The sequence below is a fragment of the Salarias fasciatus genome, chromosome 2 (genome assembly GCF_902148845.1).
Source record: "Salarias fasciatus chromosome 2, fSalaFa1.1, whole genome shotgun sequence".
NCBI lineage: Eukaryota > Metazoa > Chordata > Actinopteri > Blenniiformes > Blenniidae > Salarias > Salarias fasciatus.
Genome location: NC_043746.1, coordinates 17,061,886 through 17,085,368, shown reverse-complemented (window position 1 = coordinate 17,085,368; position 23,483 = coordinate 17,061,886). Strand labels below are relative to the sequence as shown.

At 42.8% G+C, this 23,483-nt stretch overlaps 2 protein-coding genes across 2 annotated transcripts; both read left to right on the top strand.

Annotated features, from left to right (window-relative positions):
* The first annotated feature begins 8 nt into the window (after positions 1-8).
* On the top strand, positions 9-2,205 carry slc25a5 (solute carrier family 25 member 5). Its single transcript, XM_030104902.1, has 4 exons — positions 9-223; positions 947-1,433; positions 1,533-1,673; positions 1,770-2,205. The coding sequence occupies exons 1-4, from the start codon at positions 113-115 to the stop codon at positions 1,925-1,927; spliced, it is 897 nt and encodes a 298-aa protein (XP_029960762.1). The 5' UTR covers positions 9-112; the 3' UTR covers positions 1,928-2,205.
* Positions 2,206-7,626: 5,421 nt separating this feature from the next.
* On the top strand, positions 7,627-23,479 carry LOC115401081 (uncharacterized). Its single transcript, XM_030109249.1, has 16 exons — positions 7,627-7,933; positions 8,199-8,304; positions 10,973-11,186; positions 11,478-11,620; positions 13,100-13,274; positions 13,436-13,491; positions 14,351-14,541; positions 14,643-14,753; positions 14,875-15,000; positions 16,500-16,598; positions 16,682-16,840; positions 20,258-20,867; positions 22,201-22,264; positions 22,370-22,548; positions 22,648-22,736; positions 22,828-23,479. The coding sequence occupies exons 1-16, from the start codon at positions 7,745-7,747 to the stop codon at positions 22,921-22,923; spliced, it is 2,607 nt and encodes an 868-aa protein (XP_029965109.1). The 5' UTR covers positions 7,627-7,744; the 3' UTR covers positions 22,924-23,479.
* Positions 23,480-23,483: the final 4 nt, after the last annotated feature.

Below are 23,483 nucleotides of genomic sequence, written 5' to 3'. Positions count from 1 at the left end.
AGTCTTCTTAAATCCCCTCACTTCTGGATCGGATTCGGCCATTTCGACTCCGCCGGCGAACCCGTCCGAACCCCCCCCGTCCTCCAGAGCAGCGCGCGGCTCCTGACAGAAGATGACTGACACCGCCATCTCCTTCGCCAAGGACTTCCTGGCCGGTGGGATCGCCGCTGCCATCTCCAAAACAGCTGTAGCTCCCATCGAGAGAGTCAAGCTTCTCCTCCAGGTCAGTTTATTGCTTTGCAACCCTCTAAAGAAGCTGTGAATATCATTTTAAAGATGCTGCAGGCTGAAAACTGCCATTTGTTTAATGGAGCATCTTTTTTTTTTTTTTTTTAACTGCAGAGGCTTTAGTTTGTTCAGTTACCAGGTTGCAACCAGAAAATGCTGTAGAGAGGTTGAATTTTCTTGTCAGGAGTAGAAGCTGAGTTAAAAATAGTAAATGGGAGCAGCTCTGTCACAGATTGGTGCAGGCACACATGAGGAATGAGCATAATGAGGCATCAGACCTGTTATGTAATCCGCAGGCCAGAGGGCTGCAGCAGTCCTCTCATGCTTTGCTTGTACTGCCTTAAAGCAGACACATATGCGCCTTTAATGCCCAGTGATGGCAGGTGATCAGTTTGGCTTGCCAACGCACAATCAAGGTCATAGCAAGGGTTGCGCCATGGCTACCCCACTGCTGCATTGGGCCTGGGCTCAGCAGCAGCAGCAGCAGCAGCGGGAGGAAGAGGAGGGGGAGCAGGCGAGGAGTGGGTGGGGCTGTGAATAGTTGAATGGATGCTGTAAAAAGTGGCTCTCCTGCACGTGGGTGCAAATGTGCCCACCACGCCAGACACGCCGAATCGCGGGCGTGATGAGTCAGAGGGTTAACGGGTCAAGGTGGGATGAAGACACGGGGTGAGGCTTAACTGGATCGGTGTCTGCGTCTCATCGTCTCTCGTTACAGGTGCAACATGCCAGCAAACAGATCGCGGCCGACAAGCAGTACAAGGGGATCGTGGACTGCGTCGTCCGTATCCCCAAGGAGCAGGGGTTCCTTTCTTTCTGGAGGGGGAATCTGGCCAACGTCATCAGATACTTCCCCACACAGGCCCTCAACTTTGCTTTCAAGGACAAGTACAAGAAGATTTTCCTGGATGGCGTGGACAAGCGCACGCAGTTCTGGAGATACTTTGCGGGTAACCTGGCGTCCGGCGGCGCCGCCGGGGCCACGTCGCTCTGTTTCGTCTACCCTCTCGACTTCGCCAGAACGCGCCTCGCCGCCGATGTGGGCAAAGCCGGAAGCGGGCGTGAGTTTAAAGGCCTGGGCGACTGCTTGGTGAAGATCTCCAAGTCCGACGGCATCAAGGGTCTGTACCAGGGCTTCAGCGTCTCGGTGCAGGGCATCATCATCTACAGAGCCGCCTACTTTGGCATCTATGACACAGCCAAGGGTGAGTTTTCGCAGAGGCGGATTTCCATCCTTCGAGTTCATTTTTTTTCTTGTTTTCAGGACTGATGTTGATCTTTGTTATTGGCATTTCCTCTTCCAGGCATGCTTCCAGATCCAAAGAACACGCACATTTTCGTGAGCTGGATGATCGCTCAGTCTGTGACCGCGGTCGCGGGTCTCGTGTCTTACCCCTTCGACACCGTCCGTCGTCGCATGATGATGCAGTCTGGACGCAAAGGAGGTAAAAAGACCGTCAAAACGGTCTTCTGCTCCTTATTGTGACTGTCGTAGAATGAATTTGTGACGGGATTTCTTTTCTTTTTTCCCCTCCCATCAGCCGACATCATGTACACCGGCACCCTGGACTGCTGGAGGAAGATCGCACGTGACGAGGGCAGCAAGGCCTTCTTTAAGGGAGCGCTGTCCAACGTGCTCCGAGGCATGGGCGGCGCCTTCGTGCTCGTCTTGTATGATGAGCTGAAGAAAGTCATCTAACTTGTTTTTGTATGTCCACTATTCATGTTATGAAATTTAACTGTAACATATCTTGTACATTTGGAAAGACTTAAATTGCCGAGCTATATTTATAGGGACCAACTAGTATTTTCTACTAGTTGTACCGGGGGGAATCTGTTATGCGCTGTTTTATTTTTTTCCTCTTGGCCCATGCTTCTTATTGTTTTTGTTTTAGCCCCTCACCAGAATGTCATTCCCTGAACACAGGAACCTTGCCGGAAAAAAAAGATGAAAATAAAGGCAACCTACTGAGTGACTGTCCCGCCTGGTTTTGAAATGAAGGGTAGCGCACAGAGCCACGCTCGGCGTCCTGGCAGCTCCCGTCCTCAGTCACGCCGCTTCAGAAAGCCGTTTGGCAGCCCTCCTGCGTGAAATGTAAGCTTAGAGCTGCAGGTTGTAGTTGGGAAGGAGCCAAAATCAGCTGTGAAAGTTGACCTGCTAACTAGGGCATGCGTGCAGAAAAGCGATCTGCTGTAACTTGGGGTTGTTCTATTCTGCATACGTGTGTATTTCGGCCAAGTATTTCATGAAATGACTGGCAGCAGAAGAAATGGTCTGGATTACCTGTAGTGAGGTGGATTATTCCAACCTTCTAAATATACTTTCATCTCTTGCCAAGCCTCTTCTGACTGGAACTGGTGTGACTGAGGACTTCAACCTTGAGCTGCCCGACCATTTACCAACTTAACACGTTACTTATTGTCACTTCCAAATATTTACTTGCTTTCTGTCACTTTAAACTTTCTTAAGAACAGAATTTTAAAATACTTTCACTCCTGAGAAAGAGGTGTAGATGGCTTTGGAGTTTAGCGCACAGCTGCCGGTGTGTAGTTTAAGGAGGATCATAACGTGGATTCCTCCTGAAACACGATCTTCACAGACGTAAGGAGCACATGATTGTGGCGAGTTGCAGCCTGCACAGAGAAGGACACGATGCGCTTACTGGTCTCTTGAACCAGAGTGTGTGTGTGTGTGTGTGTCATTATTTACAGCCTTTCAGTTCGAGCCAGCAGCGCTCTCACACTGTGTGTACTAATTGGTGACCGTTGATATAAATATTTCTTCGTGTAAAACAACCCTCGTGGAGGACATGCCAATATTTTAAATCTAGTTCAATTTAAGCTGTCTTTAATACTAACGGCAGTGCTGATGCTGATATCTGAGAATTGTAACATCACTTGGCATTATGCATCACATGCAGCTTTAATCAGCCGTGGTTATTCACCATTCAGAGAGCTGCTGCCCACTGGGAGAATCATCAGTTCATTTCAGTAGAGAAAGGAAGACAAATTTCAATTAAGAGGTTCTTCAACATATGTGGTCTGAATATTTGATTTGTAATAACTTGGTGGAAAAAGTCTGTCCCAGGTTCCTGCTGCAGGCTTGACAGAAATCCTCAGTAAGTTCCAGGTCACCGCTGCGGTAATTACTCGTATTGAAAGTGTGGTCATATCATTTGAGTGAGTAAGAAAAGTTTTATGAGGGTCTTTAGGCCATTATGAAGCTCTCTGAGTTCATTAGAAGTTTAATTCCATCACTCTAGATGTTTCTTTGGTATTTTTCACTTTGGATCCTGTTCAATGTCTTCAAACGAATCCATTTACTCCCTGAATAATAATCTTGACGAGAGACAATCACAGTGTCTCGGACACTTAACCCGGTCTGATCCTGAATGGAAGACTCTTCTCATTTTAGCGGCACTATCAGATAACATCATTTACTCAGCTGGACGTTGTCTAATCTCCCCTTCAGTGATTCACAGAGTGCTCCACATGACTTTGCACCCAGGGAAATCAGTTTGAACATTGTTTTGGCTGGTCCATCCTGAAAAGCCTCTCACAGCAGGTAGTCCATAGTTAATCCTTCGTTCGGCGAGACTCTCTGCAGCGATCCCATTACAGCTTTAACAGGGATCACAGCCATTTACTCACTGTCTGTCTTGGGGCTTAAGATATGCCCGAACTCCTTGAGGTGACAAGAGGACCAAGTTGTAAGTGCAGTCTGCATATTTTCTCTCTCACAAAGCTGCATGCACTCAGCAGCTTTGCCAAGGCTTTCATGATACTGAATGTGTGCCCAAAATCATTATTTCTCTATGTTTTTAAATCAAACATACTTTCAGAATTATACAATAAATATTGTAGATAAAGCTGTGAACAGAATAATCTTGAACTAAACATGCTCTGAGAGGGACCTGACAGTCAGAGTGCGTACAAACCTCATGCTGGGCAGTGGATCACTGTAGCTGCGCTCCACACTGGGTTACTAAAGCCTTCTGTCAGCCGCGCGCTTACATAATTTCAGCTGCTACACACTGACGTCACCGCTGCAAAGGGTCATGACCTCTGTGCTGGCCACTCTTGAGGAAAATCCATTGCTGCTGTCCGTCTGTCTGTCTATATATCTATCTACCTATCTATGTATCTATCAGGCAAATAAGAAATGATGTTGACAGTGTTATCTAAATGCGTATATATACTGACACCACCTGGAGAAAAATCTGATCTTCAAAAGATCTCTGACTTTAGTTTGAAGGTTTTCACCTCAGGCATAAATATCACATCCAGCAGGCGCTGGTTTATTTTTAGGGTTTATTTAACACCTTTTATGTGTGTATTTACTTCATCTGTATTTTTTTTCCCCCTGCCTGAGATCTCTTTTTGACTGACGTCTTCCATTTTTTTGAATTGAGACTCAGCGGTGAATAACAGGCCTGTCAATCCTGTGCTTCCTGTGTGTGAGTGATAGCGTAGGATCACACCCTGCCATCATATCTTCTATTGTGGAAATACCAAAGCAGGATGGCTTTGGTCTTCTGCTCCACTCAGTGTTCAGCTGAGGAGTTGTGTTAGTGACACCTTGTGGTTCAAACTGAATTCAGAGCATGAATGACTTGGAAGGTCTGCTTTTCCCATCATCATCATTACATGAGAGGAGTGCAGTTTAGAAGTTAAGAAATATTTTGTTTAAGAGTTACATAACCTACGGTAAACATCTAAAGCATTTAATTTTTTGTTCATTCTTTTTAACGGACTGTCTAAGAGATCAATCGAGTATTTCTATAAGACACTACTAATGGTTTTTTTTTCTGTTTGGCTAGTTTTATAATGGGTTTCATGCCTCCTAATACTTTAGGTTCATTAATATTCTGAATAAGATAACATTTCAGTGAACTGTAAAGCTGACATACTTGTAACTTATAACTTTTCCTACTTTGCCATTTGTGATATAGCAAATGCATTGTTGTATTTATATTCAAGCGTTAAACATAACATCCATTATTGCATTATCAATGTGCCCTTGTTTGACTCAGCTGAGAGCACTTTACACTTGAGGAGTCTGACCTACCTTCCATTTATTTATCCATCTTGTTTACTACTTTATCCAATTTACACAGTAGAGCCAATCACAGGGTAAAGACAGAGACAGACAGTCACCCACACAAACACAATTACAGGCAATTTGGATTAAACAATTACTCGCAAATGCAACACTATTACATGTGAGAAAACCCACACACAAGGAGAGCCTGCAAACTCAACAGAGAAAGACCCCCAAGTCCAGCTTGGACTTGAACTGGGAGCCTTCTTGCTAAAGTTCTAACCACTATAACACTGTGCACCCTGTGGAAGAGGCCAAATGGGTAAATTGGGTAAAAGGTCATCACCTGCAGGTAACCGGTCATCGCAGGATAAATAAAGAGAGACAGACGATATCACACACATTCACATATACAGGCAGTTGGGAGGATATCAGAACCAGCGGATAGTTCATGTACCGGGAGAATATGCAAATTCTACACAGAAAGACCTCCAGGCCTGTACTTGAACCATCTGCTCACCACCATTCTGCACACACAGTTACATACATTTATTTGAATTACAGTATAAACACATATATTGATTTGAAAACACTTGGAACGTTCAAACATACAGAGATGTTTTACGTTGTTTTAATTTTTTAACGACTTAACTAAATTCCTCATTGTTACTTAACTTTCAGCAAGTTGTCCCAAAGTCAGGGTGGATGAAGGAAACTAATGCTCGATTCGGATATGCAATTTCCCGTCTGCTGAATAATTTTTTTTTATTGGAGGGATACAATCTAGACAACATTATAGTGATTAAAGCTGATTCACCAGCAAACCAGACAGACGCATCAAATGAATCTATTAAAGAAATCAAATTGAAGCAGGCCTGCCAACTCCCTGAAGAATCCTCTCACCATTAACTCTAAATTCATTCTCGCTCCACACGTGGCTTGAATTATACCACGAAGGAAATGTCGGGCTTCCTTTGTTTCACATGAATGGATAAGCTACTTAAAAAGGTTTACATTTAATCGTCCCCAGACCCCTCACACAAACGGAGAATCAGCTAAAACCAAACAAAACCTCTGGTTAGCGCTCATGTCTCGGGTAATTCTAAAGTTCCTGTTCATATTTCATAATTTCATCCAGAATATATGTCTCTTAATGAAATATTTTCATTTTTTTATGTTTCGTATTGCACAGAGGTGTGAGTGATCAGCAAGAAGGTTCTTGGTGCAAGACTGGATGGTTTGTGTGTGTGTGTGTGTGTGTGTGTGTGTGTGTGTGTGTGTGTGTGTGTGTGTGTGTGTTCTCGTATTTCTATCCTTGTTGGGGCCAAATGTCCCCACAAGGATAGCAAAACGTGGAACGACGTGCCTTGTGGGGACCTTTTTCCGGTCCTAAGTAGGAGAAACAGTGTTTTCTTGACCATGTTGTTGTTACTGAAAAAAGTAAAAGTGCAAAAACATTTCTTTAGGGTTAGGCTTTGTTGTGGTGTGGGTTAGGGTTAGGGTAAGGGTCAGGGTTAGGGGCTAGACATGAATGGGAGTCAATGGACGGTCCCCACAAGGATAGAAATACGAGACTGTGTGTGTGTGTGTGTGTGTGTGTGTGTGTGTGTGTGTGTTGTGTGGGTGGTTCCAAAGGAGGACAGAATGGAAAAACAAATCATGTGGTTGAGTTTAGTTGGTGATGTGTAAATGAGTGTGTGTGATTGTCTTCCCTTATCACTAAAACAAGAAATCAACCTAGAAAAAGTGCAGTAATGGACTAAGACCTGAAATTCGACAACCACATTAAGACAATAACAAAAATAAGTTGAAACGACCTTGGGCCTAAATATGTTCCTATGTATGTATGCTATACAAATACAAGTTGCTTTGATTTGTGATGAATGTGTATGTGTGTAAGTAGATGGTCCAGTCCAGCCTTTTTATAAATAACAAAGTTACAAGAGCCTCACTATGAATAATAACTGTTGTCTCTAATGCATTCATTGAGGATCACAGTCAACACTGAGAGCCAAATCAAGACATCAGTGATGCAACAGCAGCAGCTTTACAATCAGAGAGCTCATCTGTTATCACTTACCAATGGCCCCATACCAATGATCCTTTTTTTTTTTTTTAAACAAAATTCAACAGGAAGGAGCAGCAGTACATGTTCAGCAGACAGATTTAAAAGCAGTGCAGTTGTCGTTCTGAGTGTTCCTCCAGAGAGTCTGAGCCCCGGTGCTGAAGAGCTGTCAGGTAAAGCTGTCTCCTACCTGTAGATGGCATCCTCCTGTCACGATCAGCGGCCAATCACAGCTCCGGGTTCCGCACTTTGAGAAACTTGGCCGTTTTTTTTTTTTTTTTTTTCTTCCGCCGCTTCACTTCGTGGTTCGAGGAAACGAAGATGTGGGCGAACAAACCAGCCCTGCCTGCGCGCACCACGGAGCGGCTCGGAGCCAGAGCGAGGCTGTAGTCCCGGAGAGCAGGACCACCATGTCTCCGTGGCGCGTCTCCATCGTCCTCGTCCTGGGCTTGGTGTGGTATTTCTCGGAGTGCGGCCGCTCGGTCACACAGTATTTCCTGGGCTTCATCTTCTGCCTTTCTTCCCCGCTGTTGTTTGGAAACAGCGGACGGGAGAGCGGAACTCAGACCGAGGAGGAGACGGAGGGAAACCTGGCCCAGGTGCGCTTTACACACCTTTCCTTTTTGTTTACGCACGCTGCTTAGCACCCACAACCTGGAGTTGATAATGAAAAAGCGAGCGTGGGTGGTGTTTGATCGCATCTTCTTGCATGTTTTAAAACCTGTGCTCATATTCAGGTAGTTATTGTAGAACTGATTGTATTTTATTTAATTTATTGTAGCCTGAGGTGCATTTTTTTAGACGAGGGTTTGAATGACCTGGAGGCCAGTGTTGGTTTACACCCCACCCTCTGCTCTTCTGCAGGACTCTGCTGATGGAGGCTTGTTGTTGGCTGGCATGACTGATGGCCAAACTCAGGCTGAACCCCTGGAGTCCCAGTATCCACACGTCAAGAGGTCTCTGCAACAAGGTGAAGAGAATAAATAAAAGAGGCTTCCATGTGGTGTAAACACGTGTGTGAGTGCAGGTTAAGAGGGACACTGCAAAGAGGCCTGCAAAAATGTCAGAAGTCACGGTTCTGCTCCTGATTCCAGGCTGTTTTGTCAGCACGTTTTGAGCTGTTTCTACTTGACACAGTTGAACAGGACAGTTCTGCACACACAGCTGCAGCTGCAGCTCATGTTACAGTGAGGAGGGGCTTTAAAGGAGAGAAAATGAGAAACACATCCTCAGCTGTATATCACCATGAGGTGTACAACAGGAAGTAACGTGAAGGTTTCCATTCCACATTTATCTGTGGTTTGCATCGGGCGTGTGTAGCATACATCTCATAACTCTTCTAAGTTTTTGTTTTTATCTTTGTTTTGAACTGGCAAGACAAACAACACAGGACAAACACTAAATGTAAGGCTTTAAGGTGTTTGTGCTCCATAGGAGTGTTTACCTTTCTGACAACTGTTTCCTTTTACATTACTGTCAAGTTTAGTTTCAGGATTGTTATTTTTAATATTTCTCTAAATCAGTGCATGACATAGAGGGCACAAACGGTCACGACCAGATAAAACAGTCTGACATGACGTCAAGCACAAGGTGAACTACTAACTGAGATCGACTAAGATATAAATCATGTGGAGCAGATGATGAACTTTGCCACAATCCTCTCCCTCAGCTTGGTTTTGGAGGAAAGTTTCAAACTTGAAAAATAGCTGTTGAAAATTGCCTTATTTTGGTATCATGAGTGCATTTTAGACCCTGCACTCATTTATTATCGAGTAAAGATATGTTTAAATGCTTCATCTTTGACAATGCGTTTTCCCACCAAAAGAGTTCTGCAAGTTAATTTACAGCAGCAGTTCCCCTCCCGGGGTCTGGGACCCCTTTGGAGACGGAGTCGGGTTGTGGTGCAGGGTTGGTCTGTCGAATGAACCTCAACCACTTTGTACAAGAACGTCTGGGAGAAATGTTCAGCTGTTTCAAAAGCCTGTTTTCGTGTTGATGTCTCCTCCAGCATTTGGGCCTTTTGTAGGGCATCTAAGAACACAGAAATGTATTTTACGTTCTCAGCTCTGAAAAAACAGATTGACATTCTTCTTTTGTTGCAACTTGTCCTCTACGCAGCCTCTTTTGGCAGAACTTCTTTCTTCAGAGAACGTTGACAGCTATAGTGCCATCGCTTTGGAGTGGGTGTGGTTAATGGAGGAAAGCAAATATGCTGCCTCGGGGCATTTCTGTTTTTTTTTTTCCCTCCCCTCATCTCCTTACTATAGTTCCTCATGTAGCATAAAAATGCTGTAACCAGATCTAACTTTAGTTTTTGTTGTCGCCATTTCAATAGAAAGAACCCTGTCCTTTGGCTCTTGTGGACGATCCACCTTTGGAAACAATCGAGTGGGGCTTTACTGAAAACGGCTGACAGCTGCTATTTCAGGAGACGAGTTATTTCAGATTGATGTTCGTCTGAGATGAAGTATCATAAACGGTTTCATTCAGCGAAACAACCTTGAAAATGCTATTATCTTCAAGAGGGTTAAAGCTGCAATCTGCCCTGCTCTCCAGCCAAGTGTCTGTACCTCTGATTCAGGGAAATATGTTTGTACCGAGAGCCACCTCTACTCACAGACCCTAAAGCACCTCCTGTGACATTTTCAACAAGCTGTTGCATAATATTTTTGTCTCATAAATTCAGTCAGATGTATTGAACTGATACGCAGCATGTCATTCCATTGGAGTTCAGATTTGTCTCCAATTAGAAGGCATCAGAGTTCATAAATACACTTTCCATTTAGTTTATAATCCCCTTAAACAAACAATATCCTTGTTTTGTTGGTTTAGACGGCGCTCTCCACATCTCCAGAATGCGTTTGTTCTTTTTCTGTGGAGAACACCATGTTTTACCACAATGTATCTGCTAAACCGAAAAAAGAGCCTGTTTCACAGGTTCTCTCGCAGCCTTGGAAGGCAAGCTTCGCGATCTGCGATCTCGCTGCTGGATGCCACAAAATCCTGCGAACTGGTCCTTCAGATTGTCCTCGCTCACATGATTCATATCACTCCTCTCAGCGCAAACTCGACACAGTCAAGTATGATCCTGCTTGGAACCTACAGAGTTACAATAATCAGTCAGAATCCGATCTGTTTCAAGCAGTTTTGCGTGTCTGTTGCATTGAAAGTCTGTGCATGCCTGTGAATTATCAAACGTATAAATAATTCATGGTCTGAAGCGCCTCACTGTGAGAGAATGTGACATGATCCCTTTTTATCTGATTTTTTTTTAAAGGTGGACTCTTATAGTAATACATAAAGTTATGTTAATCTAAACAAAGCATGGCTAATGTATTCACAGATGAATAGAGGAGCTCCAGATGGCTTTCATCTCTCGTCTCATCACCTGCTCCTTGTGTTCAGAGGAACATCCTGTCATGGGCTGTTTGGGCTGAGTTTCAAATGAATAATTCTGAAGGAGTTCTGCTTCTCACAAGTTGTTCTGAAGCTGTATATAAAACAGGGACCAAATAAGCTGAATTTCATCACACAAGTGTGAAAGTCACCCGTCCTTGAATTTGATGTCGGAGGGGCTGAATGTGGTTTTTCCTTCTTTTTTTTTTGTGGCTGACTCTCACTGTGATGGCTGTCCCCAGTGTTCGAGTGCGTCTACGCTCAGCTGGTCCTGCCTTGGTACGCTGTCCCCGAGCAATGCGAGGACCAGCCTCTGCACCAGGTGCTCAGCAAGGAGTTTGACTTTGTAATCGACCGCATCATTGAGAGAGCCGAGGACTTTGATGTCTGCCAGGCGGTGGTGGGCTCCATTCGGATTTTGACTCAGCACTTGCATAATGCAAAGCAGTCTGACAGGTGAATGTCTCTTCTGAAATAATACGCCGGTGCTGCTTCAGCTACTCTTTGCACTCCGTAATATGCCTGAACCCCATAAAAACCTCAGTATTTTTTACCACCAGTGAATAATTTACCTTTATTGGATCGCACCTGCAGTAATGCCTTTTTCTTAAGGGTTGTGATATTTAAAGAGTAGTGCATTAGATTAGGAGGAAAAGATTTAGATCAGGCACTTATCAGGCATGTTGTGATAATCATCTGGTACTTATGAATGACTGGACTCCCTCCTCTCTTTGCCCTCTCTTTCAGAGAGCTCTTGTTCGGCTCCAGAGCAGAGGAGATCGCTGTTCTCAGAGAGCTCTCTGACGCTCTGGTACGTAACCTTTTCCCCAAGTCTCTCTGGGGCCAAGAAGTCAACCGCTGTGCCTTAAATGAGATCATTGCTTTAAAGGGTAAGGAAGCATTAAGTTATCTCTCCACAGTAACACTGTTTTATATGAAGACTAAGCCTTACATGGGTTATTTTAAGACTCTGAATTGTATGTAATCCATTATTGTCAGTGGCTTTGTGGGGCTTAGACATGAATCTTGGGTTACATAAAAGGAAGGATCTCTCTGCAGCAATCCTCCGATTCCCTGAAGGGTTGAGCTCTTTTTTTTATTTTAGTAGAGGATAAAATGATATTTTATCTCAAGAGACTCTTTCTGTGGAGATTTCGGTGATTATGCATGTTCCTCTGTTACAATAAGTGATCTTCCAGCTTCAGCTTAAAGTTTCATGCATATTTATACATTCTGAGAGCTTGGTTAGAAAATAGACATTTCTAGCAACATTTCTCATATGTGCCATAACATTAGTGATATATTGGAATTATTGAAAGTGAGGTGTCTGGGTTCAAACCCTAGTTCTGAGAAAACCATCCAACATAAAAGGACAACTTGTGGCACAAGTTTGATTGAGCTGTTGTGGTGACTACAAATTTCTGTTGACATTCTTCATAATTTTAGAAATCCAGAAGATGCAGAGCTTCTCAGCACTCCTGATTGAAATGACCTACACGTTTTCTTGCTTTTCCTCACGCCTTGGTGATGACATTCAGAACAGATTCACGTTAAATCATGCAGCTTCCGGGAACAGGCTCCAACACTTCCACTTCAGAAGTATCAAAGGCTCAGGCAGAAAAGCGCACAGCTCATGTTCAAACAGTGTGTCTGTAAACCAGCTGTTTGTGCTCCAGTACCTCCGATGTCTCAGCGATGCGCTCCTATCTATCTGTCTGCACTCAGCACGGTCCGTCAACCCATCCCAGTGTTTGAAGGTCACTAATTGGCTTGTTGAATTGAGAATAATCTCTGTAGAGGCTCCAGTGTGAAACAAAATAATCTTTTTTTTTTCCTTCTGAGAAGAGGTCTGTAAATATGGATGCTTTTTTATGGTTTTGTAGGGCAAGTCATTCTCCAAGGTCACTTTTTTCAGAAAAACATCAGACATGCTCACTTCTCCTTGCCTCAGAAACTCTCACTTTTTCTTGAGCGTTATGGATGCAACATGTTAATTTGTGAACTACAAAGTTTGGAGGATTTCTCTGGACAGAGCCAGAAAAAAAATATGTTTGTTCCCTTTCTGTGTTTTTTTGGTAAACAAGCTGTAAATGGGGTTTTCCACCACAAATTGAAGTTGTAAAAAGCATCTAATCTGAAATACGAATTTTTTCTCTACATGCTAAATTATTCCTCCACACCTCCAAATTCTGGAAGCTTCAGCAAAACCTCCTGATTATGCAGCTCTTTCAAAGCAGAGCTCATAACAGTCAGATTTGAATATTTTTCCTGCGGCGTTTCCCTGTGAATTGATGTCACGGATGGGAAAAAAAAGTTTGGAGGCTGAGTGTGTGTGTGCGTGTGTGTGTGTGTGTTGGCTGTTTCCTCAGGGTTGGGACTCCTGGTTACATGGTTGTCCGACCCAGACAACCTGAACCAGCTGGTGGTGAGCCAGCTCGGCAGCGTGACCCCCAAAAGCTCTGCAGAGGAGCTGTGTGGGTCCGACCCGGATCAAAGCTCCCTGGCTTCACAGGAGGGCGCGGCGGAGGGCGAAGGCGGCGAAGTGTGAGTTGGCTGTCATCCGGCGCACCCCGCTGAGCTGACCCGGCGGTGGTCAACCTCAGAGCGCCGCCTGCAACGTCCACCATCTGTAGTTAAAGTTGAAAAATATTGGATTTGCTTGGCTCCTGTTTGTGTGTTTTTTTTACCGACATTCTTATTTCCAGGAACTTGAAGGGAGCTGAGAGTTCGACTGGAACCAGGATCAAGGGCAAACGGAAAGGTGTGTTTACTGTTGTAACCTCTTGAAATGAAATTTCTTTTGACGCCGCAACTTGAGGATCAGTGCATGTTACCAGATTTCTTCGGATGACGTTGACTTGGAGCAAGGCAGATGGAGTGCATTGTGGGCGTCACAGTGAAAGAATGCTTGTATAATGTCTTGTGCAACAGTTTTGATGAATTGTAATGTGTTGACTGCAGTGTGACATTATAATTTCATTTACCAGGCTGCCTTTCAGTACATAATTAGTCCCTTGTTTCTTTTGTTTGTCCAGACAGCTAATTACAAACAACAAGCTAAATGCCAAACAATTGCTGCACTGTTCAAGTAACTGTGGCCTCTCTCTTCCTTTCTCCCTCTCTCTCTCTCTCTTTTTTTTTTAATGAAAACAATTTAGCAACTATGATGACTAAGAAAAGATCAAGTCATGATAATGAACCCTGTGATTTGATAAATAGGTGTATTTTCTTTCATTTTCACATCCTATGCTGGGAAAAACAACCTCATTTGTCATAATTTGTAAGAATAATTTCAGTCACTTGGATCTTTCTATTGTCTGGCTATCACATAGATCACAACAGTGAATGTCTGATTACTAATTGCATCGCTGACTTTCCCAATCAAGTGTGCATTTAGGCTTTGTAAATGCTTTTTTCTTCACGTACTTTGCCAGTATTCTGAGCCGTTACTCTTCTTCACAACCCAAAGTGTTGTTCGGATTGCAGAGAGAATTTATTGTTATTCATTTCATGTAGTAAGTTCAAAGTACAGAGAGAGAAGGGAAAAAAAAAATCCTTTCTGCTGGAATAAAATAGGACATTGTCACACTTTGAAAATGTGTTGCTTTCTTACATTTCAGGGAACAAGTTGAAGGAAGGTTGGTCAAAATTTGTGGACAAGATGAAGTCCAAAAAAGCAAAGAAGAAGAAAATGAAGAAGATGGAGCAGGCGCTGGTGATGAGGATCATATCGATCCAGGGAGACGGGCCCAACGAGGAGGACGCCAGCAGCAGGGAGGGCTCGGTTCACACCCAGGAGGACTCTGACAGGGTGAGCCTGCTCTGCACGACACTCCGCTTTAAAAAAATACAGACAACAGCTTGTTAAACGTGGCAGATTCATCGCAGTTTTTTTGCCTCAAATGCCATTAGGAGGACAGTGATCTGGAGAACTACCTGACGAGCGTCCAGGAGGACATGATGGAATTCAAGCTGTCGTACGAGATGTGGCGGGTCGGCCGCTGGGCCGTCAGCATCCCTCACGTGGGTCATAAGTATCGGTGGCAGCGCTGACGTCCTGGGGGCTTGTTATCTGCCTGCTGAGGCCCCGTTGGAGCCCGACCTCGTGTTGTATGTTAACATTTGAGCTGTTTGTTTTTAATAGGCCGACTGGGAGGATGAGGAGCTAACCTTCACTCTTCACCTGGAGGAGAAGGACAGCCCGGAGAATCTGCAGTGGGACATCAAGAAAACCTACATGGATGTCATATATTTCCGTAACAGATGGCAGGTAAGTCGCACACCGAGGAGTCTTTCTCTTTACGTTTGTTGCTTTCCACATAAACATGTCCGTTGATATATTTGTTTGCACGTACATTCGAGGTCCCAGACTCCAGGAACTAGAGAAGTAGCTTATTTAAAAACAACATATTTGTCGTGAGGCTTTCTCAGCAACACCAAACTCCTGGAGTCAGCACTGCAAGTCCGAGTCAGACTGGCTGTAAACAACATACATAAAGCATTTACACATTTTGAAAAAGTATTTAAGCACCATGCCATCCTCTACCATATGTTTCATAACACAATGTAACACACAGGGACTCCTAGTTCTTTCTGAATGTGGTAATCTAACATTAAGCAAATATCCAGCTGGTGCAAAATTGCCAGCAGTTGGCTTGGGCAGAAGAAAGTACCGCATTAGATCGCCTTTGTTGTTCTTAATATATCTCTGAGAAAATTGGCTAGTCGTATATCTAACAGACACCTGACTGAGCCGGTCAGACATCAGTTCCGCACGATGAGTGCTGACTTGGTGATCATACCTGTGGGGGGGCGGCAGGCGAGCTGTAGGCGCAGGACGCTGTACAGGACAAGTGGTTCATATCTTTAAAGTGCTGAAAGCGATTGGATGGCGGGGAGGCTGGAGATCTGAGTGAAGGACTGGCGCAGGACACTGGAGACTGGTGTGTGTCTGTGAGCCGGAGGTTGAAAAACCGTCCCTTCGTTTTGACTGTTTCCTGCTCCACCTTATGCACCTTTATCTTTAATGTTTTACTCCTTTAGTTCTCATTGTCTGGGTTCTATCTTGCAGTTTTTAACACTCTATACTACATATTTTCCTTCAGTTCTAAAAACCTGAATTTTGAAGTTGTTTGTGGAGAGCGTAATCATTTGTAGAATGTTGGTTTACTCTGTCTGGAGTTTGGAGCATCTACTGCACATAGCTTTGGTATATTGTGTAGAATATATTTTAGTATTATGTGATTTTATGATTTTATGTTAAAAGTCCTCTCTTCGGCTATTTATTGATTTTGTTGATGTGAAGACACATTTATTAAGAGACGTGGGTTACAGAGCTAATAATGGAAAAAAAAAAAACATTTTTTAATGGTTTTTTTCCTGATTGGGGAAAAAAGGATGCAAGGTGTAATACTCTGGAGTCCACTATAACATTCATTAAAGCACTTCAATTGTTACATTGTCATTTTTTTTTAAATATACTTTTAATGCATATTAATGTTGTTTCATTAGGGAGAACTACAGTATAAAATATGTTTTGAGGAGGATGTTTTCTCTTTTTATTTTCTTATTGTGAGATTTTTTATTTTCTTATTGTGAGATTCAAACTGAAGAATTGTGTGTGTGATAGGAGAATGAATCGCATGTTCGTTCATCAGTGTGTGAAGGGCCTGTCGGCGTTAAACACAGGAGTTAACTGCAGTCACTTTGACAGCAGCCCGTCAGCGCTGATAAATCCTACAGGTCTCTTGTGATAATTGTTTTTCTCAGGACTCCACCAGTCTTCCTCTGATCCCGGAGCTGAAGGCGTCGGAGGTCAGAGACGAGGCCATCGAATCAGCTCGAGTGTCGGTGGAGCATTTCTTACAGGTAGGAGACACGTCAGAGTGCGGCCTCGCAGCATTTACCGCCTCGTGACTCAACGTTACTGTTTTCGGCGTTTTCTATTCCAGGAATTGGTTTCTGATCATTTGATCGGTCACACTCAGCCAGTTTTTCAGTTCCTCTGTCCTCTCGACAAACTGTTGAATGAGGAGGAACATTACGGAGGCGTGTGGGGCCTTCTCAGTGGCTTGGCTTACTTCCTGACCCCTGGATATGAGGAAGAAGAGGTAACATTTCTCTTCTGCAAACTGTTATTTTAGGCTTTCACATTTTTTGTGTGGTTGATTATCATTTGCAGACCAAAGCAGAAAAAAAAAGGCTGAGTTAGTACTGACAGTCACCACGTTTACTGACACTTAAAACCTGACTTTACTGGGTTAGTCTTACTGAAACTGGATATTAAAACGAGTTGAAAACATGTTAGATTGACTGAAATCGAAGTTGGTGACGTCAACCCAACACACACAGACGATGTGAATCAAAGTCAATCTATTCCTGCATCTACAGGGTGCTTGAACCGGAACAGAATGAGGTTTTCTGCAAATATGCCAGGGCTCGGTGCCATATCTTGTCCTGGAAGTTAAACGGCATGTAAGCAGAAAGGGACAGAGTGAATCTCATCTGTGTCACCCAGTGTCCCCTATTGATTCTGGTGATTTTTAAATTGTAAGTCAACTAAAGTAGACCTACAGAGGTGGAAAGATTTCAATTATACAATTATCTTACCTATTTATTCTCTCACAAAATTAATTAAACACGACACAGTTGAACATTTTCATTTTAAAGTTGTAAACCAACATGGATTCTTTCAGAACTGGTGAAGACAATTATAATGTCTAAAATAATTCAGTGCAGTTGTGCGGTTTTTGTTGCAGTTAAACAAGCTGAGAGCTCGTCGAGTGCTTATAAAATATATAAAGGAGTTAAAGCCGCAGTGGAGTTGCTTTATCAGACAAGTCGCTCCTACTTCCAGATCACAGTGCAAAATGAGATAGCGCTTTTCGCTCACTTAATCCTCACATATGCATTTTTAATACAGACAAGGAAACGTCAACAGACAGCAAATTGGGTGTTTTTATGACAAATTATGCAGCAGAACTTTACAGCTTCCACAGAAATACTGCGCGCTGCATTAAATACACTGTACGGTCTGGCTATTGTGGTGGTGTTTATAAGCAGCTCAGAGATCACGCAGAGATTTAAAATGTATAAATAAACTCTAAACAGCAGCTGAAATCCCTCATTGCGGTCTGGTTTTATGTCTTGTGTTTGATTTGTTTAGACGTCTTCGCTGTGTGCTGTGTGACCTCCAGGATACTCGGTCCGTTTGATGCAGAGCAGATTCAGATTCATTATGCTGGAAATACAGTTTGCTAAACAGATAAAGACTGGTGAATTTTCCAATTTAGGTATTACTTATAGTAGTACTGAGACAAACAGACTTGGTTATTTTGTCTGACATCTGGGTTTTCCCACAGTGAATGTCACATGGTAATCCTCCATTAAAAGCCAGGTTGTTGCTCGGTTCCAGCCGAACATGCCTGCAGCCGACGCAGCAACGCTGGAGGAAGACTAGGAGACGGTTTAAATGTTTAATCTGACAGAGCGAACATCTTCGGCAAAATGCTGCGACGTTAATCCACTTAACAAACTTGTTCTCCAGAAAGAACAAAGGCAAACAGCTGAATTTTTGTTATGTTCTTGGTAAACATCCGTGAGTTTACAGAAAGACTTCCTGATTCAACTCTGACCTACTTACATATCTGTGAACGCAGACGCACAATGTGATTTTCGCTCTTTATTCTATTATTATTATTATTATTAAAAATACTGCCTTACGTTAAACCATTCAGATTAGCTGAATACTGAATGGGTATGTTCTCGTTTTAATATTTCTTATATTTGTGTTTTGTTTAAAGTGTTGAATTTAAACTTGGGCAATAATTTCATAATTTGTGCATCAATTTAAAATGACTTCATCAACATTTCCCCTACGTCGTTGAAGTTTTTGTTTTTAAACCATCCCAGTGATAAGTTAATTAGTTAAATAGATAAATTAGTCATTCTGCAGAATACATAACGAGATGTTTTTCTCTCTTTAGTCATTGCCACATCTATTTGCAAACCGTAATTCATTTTCGAATACATTATTCCTCTAAAATGTATCAACAAATTGATTCATCAATACCCACAATCCTAGATGATAAACACATTAACATGGCTCTACTAGTGTATCAACTAACTAGTTTGTCCTCATCAAGTTTTATTTAATCAACTCTGCAACATAAAGTGCTCCATAAGTTTCTGTTTGTTTTTAAAGCTTAGGTTTAAATACAGTCCTGAGTGTTACAGTACAAACCAGGTAGTGTGAGCAGAGAGGCATGTGTAAGCTTTTATCTTCTGTCCACAAAACATAATATAGTTTTACATTTTTTTTGTGGCTGTCAGAGCAGCAGTGGTGAGATAAATTTCTGCTGCTTCTGGTGGGAAAATGTGTCCATCAAGAGAGCAGCTCAGCTACATTCCAATTTAGTGTTTCACAAAGTGCAAAATAGTTTTATTAGGAACTGCTTGTCACCACAGTTTGATCAATAAGACTGATCACGTACAGTAAAACCGTCTATCAGTCATTTATACAGCACTTACTATGCGGGCTGGATTCAGAAAGCTTCATATTAGGAAGATTGATGCAGTGAAAACATCACGGAACAAAGGACAAAGAAAATGTAAAGACAAGGATGGAGGGGAAAAAACACATTTTAATTGAGGTGTGATTATTAAATTGTGAAAAAGAACTAAATTGAAAATACAGCTGAATGTGATAAAACGTTAATAAGAAAAAGTGATTATGAAAACCCAGTAAAACTGAAATTTACGCACACACAATATTATTACGACAAAGGCAAATAAAACTAAATCCTAATTAAAGATTTTGTGAATATGTCATGTCCTCACATAGCAGTGGAGCAGAGAGGCTACCTGTGACCACAAAGTCTTCACCCTCGTTACCACAGAAATAAATTGTGAGCCAGCGATACTTTAATGGACATACATGAGATATCTTAGAATAAATTCATGGAGATTTCTGCTTTTATACTTTTAGTTGCTTGAATCGAATGAAATCTGAACCCTTTGATCACCTAAGAAACCAGTAGTGTGAGTGAATCCACTAAATATCTGGAGGGCAGGGGAAACCTTTCAAGTGGGGTGAATTCTGATGGCACTTTGTTTTTTTTATCTTAGATGCAAACTCAGTGAAACTATACCATGTTAGGAGTTCTTAAATTCTAGCAGACAAATCGCAACATCCCCATAGTGGGTGAGGCTAAAAGACTTCAGCTGATTTATCATAGTATTAATGAATTAGATTGATAAAATATCTGCATAAAAGCAGAAATCATCTTGAATTTTCGTCTTGAATAGGAGTGAAGCTGGATTCCCCTTTCTCTTGATGCATCTTGACTCTTCCATGATAAGCATCAGGAGCAACCAAAGCTTTAGGTTGACTGTTGTTTTTTAAAGAAAAGTCTCACTGAAGCAGTGTGTGGATTTATTTTTATTTTCTGTTCTCGTTCACTCAGCACCATACTTCCTCTGCCTCGGGATCAACCGTCATAACCTGACGGTTCTGTTTGTGTTTGCAGAGCTCCAGCCCTCAAACAGAGGCCCCGAAAGAAAACCTGATCTCATCCCTGCATCCGGAAAGCTCTGCCGTGTCTTTAGAAAACCACAGTGCCTCTGCTGAGAAAGGCAGCGGCGATGATCGCGGCTCTTCTCTGCCGGCTATTGTTATCTCCCAGTGTGAGTCTAATACAAAGCTGCAGGAAGCTGCAGAGACGGACCCGCTGCCCGACGTTAACTCAGACCCCTCCAGCGAAAACGGCTCCCAGGACAGAGCGGAGGACTCCGACAACCCCTTAACCTCCCACTTCAAAATGATCCTCCGAGGGCTGACGCGGTCCAGGTCGCAGGAGTCTCTGGCCTCGGCGAGAGCCGGCTGCGATGAAGACCCGCCGGAGTTGGACTGCTGCCGGGAGAGCGCTGAGGGGCCGTCGCGGATTCATTTCAGCGCACGGTCTGGCAAAAAGGAGAAAATATGTTTCAGGATGTCTGGTGGAGCAAGTAAGGCAAAAGGGAAGGAGACGCAGGGCGCTTTACAGAGAGGAGAGGACTCCCAACTTCAGAAGAGCCAAGTCCACTGGGAGCAGCTGGAGGCGACCAAAGCCATATTTGATCTTCTGAAAGAAATATCTGGTTTGTTCAGTGATTAACTGTTTTCTACATTTTTTTTTTATAAAGCCACACTGCAGCTTTTCATACTCATTAATTCACCCTCCTAAAAGTCTCCACTGTCAGTTATTTGCTTTTCATCAGTGAATGTAGAATTATAATTTGCAGAGACTTGAACAGTAGCTGAAAAAGGTTATCCTCCGCAGAGAAGATCCGGGCTTTAATGATGTCTGTGTTTCACTTTATAGAGAAAACACTACTTATTGTAAGACCTGAGTGGTGCTCAGACAGCGGACAGCTAAACAGTGCTTTACAGTAAAAGAAAACCTGCTTGCATTGTTGCTTTTGATTCAGAATCATGCACAGTATCGGGCCGTTTGAAATATTGTGTCGAAGCAGCTCAGCCTGGAACATCAGTCAAATCGTTTTCACACTGCAGCACCATGTCCTATTAATACAGCAGTGCAGCCTTGACAAGAGAAAATTAAGTTCATCGTGATGAATCGTAAACCTGAGGCGCAGTTCAGAAGGATGAAGAATGTCCTCTGAAATGAGCTCAAAGGTCAGAAAATCCTTCCGCTGCTGTTGTGTTTTACAGAGGCTTTTGTGGCAATGTTCAGCTTGTGGTAATAGTCACAAGACACGACCTCTTAGAAGTGTCTCTCATCAAAGGGTCAGAGTTGGATGTCTTTCAAGGTTTTTCTTTTTTTTTCTTTCTTCCCACATGTGATGAATGAGTTTCTGAGAGCTTTAGAGTTTACAGGATTTTTTTTTTTAACCGCCCACAGTTTCATTCATCTCTGCTCGTGAGTTTCTCAAAAATTGGTACTTGCACATATGAAAGAAGTCACTTTTCTACAATCTAGGACACACCTGGGGAAACTGCCAGCTGCTTTTATTGTAATTCTGGTGCTTTTGTGCGTTTGAGCGGCTGCCTGTGTGTGGCTTCACGGTAATGTTTTGGTAAATGAGAGATTGGAAAAGGGGTCCGCAGCCTTTCTTAGAGGCATTTTCAAGCAATTAAATCCAGCTCAGCACTCAAAAAGAAAAGGGAAAAAAAAACAAACAAATCTGACTTTGTAATTCCTTTATAACTTAAAATGGCAGCAAACTTTCTCTTTTTGAACAGTTGAGGTGAAAATATGCAAATGCGTGTGGTCGTGGTGAACTGTATTCGTAGACGACAGCAGTTTCGTTTTCTCTCCTCCATCACTGCATCCATGAGTCCGCTCACTCTCCTCCTCCTCCTCCTGGCAGCTCCATCCTCGGCATCCTTCTTCCTACATAGTTATTATCGCTACACATCTGACCAAAGCAACTGATAAAGACAAACTCACGCCTCTTCTTGTCTTCACAGGCAACTCGATCCTCATAAATATATTTGATGCCATTTTGAAGCCTGTGATGCCCATCTTGAAAAAGTGAGTTTGATACTGAGGCTTCCTGAAGGTTCAAACATTTGTTTCATCTCCTGGTCGAAGAATGACTCATGAATATTTTCTCTGTTTTTTTTTTTCCCTTTACAGAAAGGTGAACTCTTTCCTCAACAAAATGAACCCGACAGAGGTGCAGATGGCTGCGTACATCGACACTATGCGAAGCAAACTGTGGCCTGAGTTTCAGCCGCCGGCGCCTCCTTCTCCCCGCACCGACGAAGACAAGGACGAGACCAGGGACCGTGCGCACTGCCTGATCAACGCCAAATGTAGGCCTTTGCGTCCTGTTTCCCAGCAGGAAGAGAGATAAGCAGCTCCGAAGGATGATAATTCACTGGAAACCAATTTCTCTGTCTCCTCCTCTGTAGATTCAAATTACCTCGTCTTAAAGAAGACTGACATGGAGTCAGTTTTTAATCTTTTCCAGGACTGCAAAGAAAACAAAACACTGGTCTATGTGAGTCTGTCAGCATCCTTTCTTTTATCGTTTCTAATGCTCCTGGTGATATGATGCACAGATTCCAAACTCTGTCCCTCTCTCATTACAGATTCTCCTGTCATTCCTGGTAAGAGAGTTTTTCCCCAACGAGCAGTCTTTGAGCGTGAGCGCTGCTGCCCTGCAGAAAGTGACCAACTCCAACTGATCTGTGAACCCTTCAGTGTGTTTTTAACAGGACTCTGCAACGTTTTTTTTTTAGAATTCTCTTCAAAGGTTTATTTATTAATCATGTTATATTGCCTTAAAACATTTTTGACCACTTTTGTATCAATGTCAAAGGCACTTCAGTCGTTTTTACCTCAAACACACTGTGAATGTTTCTTCTGTACTTTGTGATTTTTTAAATGGCTTTTTTTGTGAAATCAGGCATGTTCTTCGTGGGAGCTAGTTTTTGATATTGTACTTTGTACTGTTGATGAGGACAAATAAAACTCCATTTTCTTATAATTCACACTTCACATTTTATTGGAAATGAGCTAAACCTTTCTGAAATACTATGTCACTTTGAGCACTTTTGTACGGTGAGTGTTTGTACGCTGGTTCTTTTGACCTCCACTTTCATGAATATCGAATGTCTGACCGTTTTTAATGGCATACGTCTGGCTGAATGTGGGCAGCACCACTGCTGAAGCAAACTTGAAATATTGTTAAAGCACCAAACCTGAATTGATTCCAAATAAAATGTTTTAAAGAAGGATTTTGTCG